Source organism: Microtus pennsylvanicus, chromosome 1 (genome assembly GCF_037038515.1).
Source record: "Microtus pennsylvanicus isolate mMicPen1 chromosome 1, mMicPen1.hap1, whole genome shotgun sequence".
Lineage (NCBI taxonomy): Eukaryota > Metazoa > Chordata > Mammalia > Rodentia > Cricetidae > Microtus > Microtus pennsylvanicus.
This window is the reverse complement of record NC_134579.1, coordinates 45819279-45826033: the sequence shown is the minus strand read 5'-3', so window position 1 is coordinate 45826033 and position 6755 is coordinate 45819279. Positions and strand designations below refer to the sequence as shown.

The 6755-nt window shown below is 42.0% G+C and overlaps 1 protein-coding gene across 36 annotated transcripts in view; it reads right to left on the bottom strand.

Annotated features, from left to right (window-relative positions):
• Positions 1-2777: 2777 nt before the first annotated feature.
• The window catches only part of Zbtb20 (zinc finger and BTB domain containing 20), a 766528-nt gene continuing 762550 nt past the window's right edge, over positions 2778-6755 (bottom strand). For all 36 annotated transcript variants that reach the window (XM_075962725.1, XM_075962896.1, XM_075962754.1 and 33 more), the window contains one exon: positions 2778-3522. In XM_075962725.1, the coding sequence (XP_075818840.1) occupies positions 3101-3522 (422 nt within the window). In that variant the 3' untranslated portion in view covers positions 2778-3100. The remainder of the gene's footprint in view (positions 3523-6755) is intronic.

Below are 6755 nucleotides of genomic sequence, written 5' to 3'. Positions count from 1 at the left end.
GTGTATGAGGGCTTCCAGTAACCTGTTCTTTTTCTTACATGCTCTACAACAAACATTGGGTTTAATGCAGTTTCTTAGCTTCTGACGATGGCAAAACAGCATTAAGGCAAATGGGTCTCTTTCAGAGTTCAGGAGAGAATGGGGAAGCCCAATGGCACCCGATATAAGCTTTACCAGAAACAATATGAATTCTGCCTGCTTTGTTAAGCGTGGAACAGAGACACTATTTAAAATGTACCCCTGACAACAGTGAAAATAACTAAAACTAGGTATGACCTTTTTTCATTTGTTTTATACAATGATTTTGTCTTTTTTCCTCCAGATTAAGAAAAATTATCACAATGTCATATTTTTTTTTCCTAATGGGTTAATGACTCATGTTTCAAAATATCAAAATGATTCAGTGATGCAGTTACTTAATGCTCCCTCTATTGGTGGTAAGGTGGCAAGGGTCACTACTGACCCTTTCAACAGTAAAACCAGCAGGTGGGTGGGGTGGAGAGGGCCTCTGCATTTCTGAAGCTCATTTTTAAAGCAGGTCACACATGTTCTTGGTTGTCCTCTTAGAAATCACGCTGAGTGATCCTCAGTAGTCAGCTAACCATCCAAATCTACATTACAACTCCTAGCAAAATATCCACTGAATGAAGCACCATAAGACAACTCAGACTGCACAAACACTCCAGTTTCACAAACTACGAAACATCACAAAGAACATATGGAAAAGATCCAACTTAACCAATTGTCTAAAATGTATGAATAAAACCAATTTAGTCATTACAGAGTTGCTTGCCTTGGAAGATTTTCCCTAGTTTGCTGCATTTTTTTTTTTTGGTAAATAAAATGCTAACAGGAAAATTAGGAGGAAAATTAAATTAAAATGTAGACTAATTTAGAAACAAAAATACCCTTTTCTTATTTTTTAAAAATGTAGTTCGGTGTTTCTGCATTATTGAAATATTTACTTTTCCTTTTAAGTATGCTAAAACATGCCCAGTCATGAAACTACTTTGTGAGTATTAGCTAGGTTTAAAAGTTATAGTCTGAGCTGGAATTCCTTTAAGACACTGTATATAATTGCAAAATCTTATGATTTCTTGATCAAGACAAAAGAGAGAAATCCCAACTAGAAAGAGTAGTATCTGGGATGACACCAGAGATCCAGGGCCAGTTTTCACTGGATGTTAGCGTGGGAAATTGTTAATTTCCAAAAAGCAAGGGTTAATAATCAGGTAGAGAGATCATCTTTTAGCCCTCTTAGGCATAGTGGGAAGAGTCCAGGGGTGACATCTGAAAGGAAGAAAGAGTTTTGGCATCAACGCATTGTGGTCTGTAACAGACTTCTCATAGTGACGTTCACACAGTGGGAGGGGAGAACTTTGTGGAGTGCTCCTGACTGACCAGAAACAAAACAAACCCCCTCTGTCAAGATCTCTAGACTACTAGTGTTTCATCAAAGAAATAAAAGCAAGGGATTCTAGAATCCGAAGAGCTCAGTGAAGATGTTGGAGAAGTAGGAAATCTGCTAAAGGATCACGTCCCCCTCAGGAGAAAGGACAGGATTCTAGATGGGTCAATGGAAGAGGATTCAGTGGAGCAACTTAAGCCAGAAGTCAAAGATCTACACAGCAAAACACAGCAGCAGTTGAAATTACAGCAGGGGTGGGTGGGCCTCTGAGGCCCTCAGCAACCCAGGCAATACTTAAAATAATAAAAGAACTTAAGAAAAAATATGAAGAAAATATCCTTCCTCTCTTTCAAATATAACTTTAGTTGCCTTTTATTCTTTCTATCTGGAAGCAGTATCGCTAACCTTAACAGTCTTGACTTACCAAAAAATATATATATATGTGTGTGTGAGACAAAGTAAATGAGAAGGGATTGGTGGCAGTGTATGCAAAACCAAAATGAGAAAAAAAATTACTTTTAACAATCTCACTTTTTTGTTTTTTTTTACACAAATACTGTTGTAAATATATTTAAAAAATCAGCATTCTATCTGGTAAACATCACTTTTGCCCCTCTATAAAATTTTGAATTAAAAAAGCATCAAGAACTTTTATTGTTCCCCCCCACCCTCCATTTCTCTTTCTTTTTCTCTTCCACAAGAATATATCCTGACACTTTTTTTTTTTTTTTGCAAAGGTTGTTGGAAATAATCCTTCTCTTGTACCTAGAAACATAGGTGCGAATCTGTTACCATTTTCTCTGCATTCCTGCCTTTCTTGAAAGTCCCTCCTGATTGCGCTGAGGCTGAGGCTCAGCGAAGACACTGAATAAATACGATAGCCACTGTTGCTTGTCCAAGTCTTCTGGCTTCTGCTGACAGGGGAGGGGGATGTGGCGGAGGTGGGCCAGGGTGTGTGGACTGGGCAGAATTGGGGGAGAAGCCTGCCATGCCACTTTTCCTCACACCACTGAGCTCACTGCCCCCTCCCATCCCACAGCCCTTTAATAATGTGGTAGGTGGAAACAGCAGGGCCTTTTCTGGGTTCTCAGCCAGAAGCGATATTACAGTTTTAACTGGTTACTATGAAGTCCAAGTGGCCAGAACTGTGAAATGTCCACTGAAACACTGTGAGCGGTGTACTTACAGACAGCAGGCCTTTTACATCTCCTTATAGACTTTGTAGTGCTCTTCACGAGTGGAAAAACAACTTTGTCTTTTTTTTAAACTTTTTTTTAACTTTTTTAAAAGATTTTTTTGTTTTGCTTTTTTTGTGTGTGGTTTTTTGCTTTTTTTTGTTTTTGTTTTTGTTTTTTTTGTTTTGTTTTTTGTAAAGAAGGGTTGTATTTAGAGGCCAGTAGCTAGAGATCCAACCAGTGGAGCTCTTGAAGCACTACCAGGCCTTAAGGCCACCATCCAAGGGAGACTGGGAAAAGTCTTATTTGCCCGAGCCTCCGGAAATGTAATGTACCAGCAGGCAAAATACAGTTCTTCGTGGAGTACAAAATGAAACGGAACAGAAACAAAAACAGAAAGTAAAAATGAAACCAAAACATTTCTTAAATTCTAGTGCCATAGCTTTTTGTTTGTTTGTTTGTTTATTTCTTTTGTTGTTGTTTCGTTTGGTTCGTAAGAAAGAGAGAAAGGTATTACTTATCCGTCAGACACATGCATCCTCATGTGGTCGTTGAACTGCTCGATTTGCTCAAACTTTGCTGGGCAGACGGAGCAGACGTAAGTGGTCCCCTCCGTGCAGGCCACCACGCCTGGTGGGCCTGCGCGGGCACCTGGGGGTGTGCCTGCCGGAGGGGTCCCGTTGCTGGCACTGTGCAGGGCCACGTGTCGCTCCAGCAGGGTCTTGTGGGAGAACTTCTTCTTGCAGATGTAGCACTCATAGGACTTCTCCCCGCGGTGCAGGCGCATGTGCACATTGAGGGAGCTCTTCTGGGTGAAGCGCTTGTTGCAGATACTGCACTGGTAGGCTCTCACTCCTGTGTGCGTCACCATGTGCTTGATAAGGTAATCCTTCAAGGAGAAGGAGCGCCAACAGATGCTGCATTGATGGGGCTTCTCACCTGGTGATATGCGAGAGATAGCCAGAGGACAGAACAAGACACGACCAAAGGGGGAGAACGAGAGACAGAAGAACAAGACAACACAAAAGAAAAACAAAAAATTTAAAAAATAAAATAAAATTTGATTGTTTCAAAGATCATCCTGGTTGGACAGATCTAGGCCTTCCTGGCTTTCTTGTGCAGATGAAGTTTGCTTCAAGGATGCCAGGAAAGCCTAGAGTTTTCCATTTCCTCAAGACTAAAAGTGGCTCTCTTGCAAAGTAAGAGCATATTACAACCTAACTCTTCAAAGGTCACCTGAAAAGAAAAAAAGGCCACAGGAATCATTCATGGAGCCATTATTAAGGATTTACATATTTCCGGTTAATATTAGCGAATGAAGAACAAAGAGAATATCTTTGGAGGCAGGGCTTTTCTAAAACCTTTGGGAAGTGAGAATATTGGTCACATAACTTGGTTCTTTTTGGAAAGTCTCCATTTCCACGGTTTGACCTAGTATACACCTGTTATTGACGCTAGGCATGGGCTGCTGGTCTACACTTTCAGTATATCTGTGTCTCACAAAATCGTCCTGGAGTGAAACCTAAAATGATCTGGCTATTTTGTGTTGACAGCACTGCTCTGCAGATTGGCCTCACTGACTGCGGAGGGTGAACAGACGGTGGCCAACCACTGATCTCTGAGTCACATGGCTCTGCTCAAGCACAGGCAGGACGCAGTGTGCACCATTCTAACAAATCACCGACAGCCTCCGAGGTACACAGTCCCACTTACCTCCTGTGACGGTGTTGACATGAAATACATATGGAATCACTCTGTAGACCACCAAGGGCGGTGTGGGAATACTTGCATGGCATTCTTATTACAAGGCTACATCCTCCCCCATTAAATGATTCCATATGTTTTTTGAACTTTTAGGTCAATTTCTAAAATAGTTTTTTTCTATTTTTTTTTCCTTAGCCAGCTGGCACAAGCCCTTCTTTCTTGTGTGTTTACTGCTTTGTCTAACATTGGCTCTGAAACTAAATGATCGCGCTAGTTAAAAATCTTAAGGTAAGAACAGTCACTGAACAGTCACATGAGCGACCTTCTAGAAGTAAAGTCTATGGGTCTGGGACACCACTTTGCATAACTGCTTAAAGACTAGCTTTTATTAGTAGTATTGGTTCTCAGCACTTGCTGCTTTCTGATTTTGATGGTTGACATGCACTCTCTAAAGCGTGTGATCCACCCCTTCCACCTCATTACTGACAGCCTGAAGTAGCATTTGCAAAACCTCAAGCTCGAGACCCTCTAAGGTAAGGTTTCCACATCTGAAATATACAGCTGGACCAGGGATCTACTCCTTAAACTTGAGTTAGCTCACATTTCCACAGGGCCTTGAGCGTTCTTCTCATTTCCCATTCTGAAGGAGGCCATGGGCACGAGAGCAAGAAAACAAAGGCTTATTCACTGGACCTTCATCAGGCCAGTCTGCACTGAATGCTTCATACTCACGCTTCACCTTGTGGAACTTTCTCTCACTAGACAATTTTCTTGGTATTGTCTAAAATAAGGGGGCTTGGATTAAAGAATTAGAATTCCTCATTCTAATGAGGACGCATGATGTAGAGGCTCTTAGGGCTGAAAGAATAATTTTTAGATTAAAACAATAGAATCTAGGGAAGACTTCCAGCTTGCTAAAGATCTCAGCCTATGCATAGTGTTTACACTGGTAAGGTTTCTGTAAGGGAGAGATCCCTTACAGACAGTCATGCATGTTATTTTTAGTTGAGGCATTTCTGTCAGCAGTAAACATGCTTGCTACTCAGCTGCTCTTTGCCATGCTTGTACTCGGTACAATTACAGTGGCTATGAGAAGTGCCCAACTAGCTCTTCAAACATGTCCACCTGCCACCTTTAATAGGAAGCGTATCTTAAACTGCAGATGGTATTTTGGCTGGTGGGAAGGTGAATCTCCCTGTTAAAATGCTCTTGCTGTCTGCAGCTCTCACCTCTGACTGCGCTCTTCCTCTAGGCAAGGTCACCACCAAGGCTCCTTCCTTTCACACCCTTCTAATCCAACCATAAATTGATTCTTCACAGTGGCCATCTTTCCCTCCATCTCATATGTATGCGCATTGTTTGTATGCATGTAGCATGGTCATGCCAGTAATTACTTGTGTGACCCTGGGCTTTTTAAGTGTTTTCATCTCTCTGGGTTTGTCTGTCTTCTGTGAGCGATAGATTGGACCAAGCACTTGCTAAGGCTCTGTGGATTTACTGATCTTCATCTCAGGGTGGTCCACAACCCCTGAGGCCTCTAGTCCTGGCCTTGTCAGCAAATGACCTGAGGGCAACCTGCTTAATCACTCAATGCTTTGGCAGCTCCACATTTTTAAACAGCACAAAGAATCCAGTTCTCTAGCCTGCCACAGGAAAGTATGCACAAGGCACCTGGGAGCTACTCTGAGGAAGGTACTCTCTGTAGTTACTCCAGCACTGAGATGCTGGAGCTGGCCATTTCAGGGACTGCCTGATGACCGAGATGTATTTTCCCATCACATCTGCCTGGACTGGCTCTTCTTGTTGTGGAAGGATTTCAAACAGCATCATGCAACGTTCCATCCCTACATGTCACTTATGGCAAACCTTAAAGGAAAGGGGGCAGTAATCACGAAATGAATGGTCTGTAGACTGTGCCTCTCCAAGAGAGAAATGCGAGGTGAACGTGATTAACAGTCACAGATGGCTTTCCAGATTTAAGCCTACAGTTCACATCAGCAAGTCTGCACAGTTAGGAAGGGTCACAAAACGCCAAGAGGAAATGTGAGCCACAACAGGAAGAGCAGCGGACACAAGGAGTCCTCCCTGCTGGAGGACTCAGATATGGATTGTTTCTTGACTGAGTGACTTGGGCATGTTATCTAGGCTTTCTACGCCTCGGTTTCCTAATCAATAACTTAATAATAGTTCCAAAAGCATATGTGTGTGGATTTGTTTGAGAAACTGGGGAGGCACTTGGTACAAAGTAAAGGTCATTTTAAGGAAAGCTAAACTGTTCCATCCAGCCTGCAGGAAATGAGGATAAAGTAAACCAACTGAGAAATCACTTCACTGCATAAGAAAGTGAGTACTGAGTTAAAAACCAAACCAAAATAAAAAGAAAGACATTTTCAGATGATTCCCAAAGCAGGCTGTTTTAGTGAAGCTAGTAATTAAAAGCGAGGCATACAGTCCACTCTTACTTACTC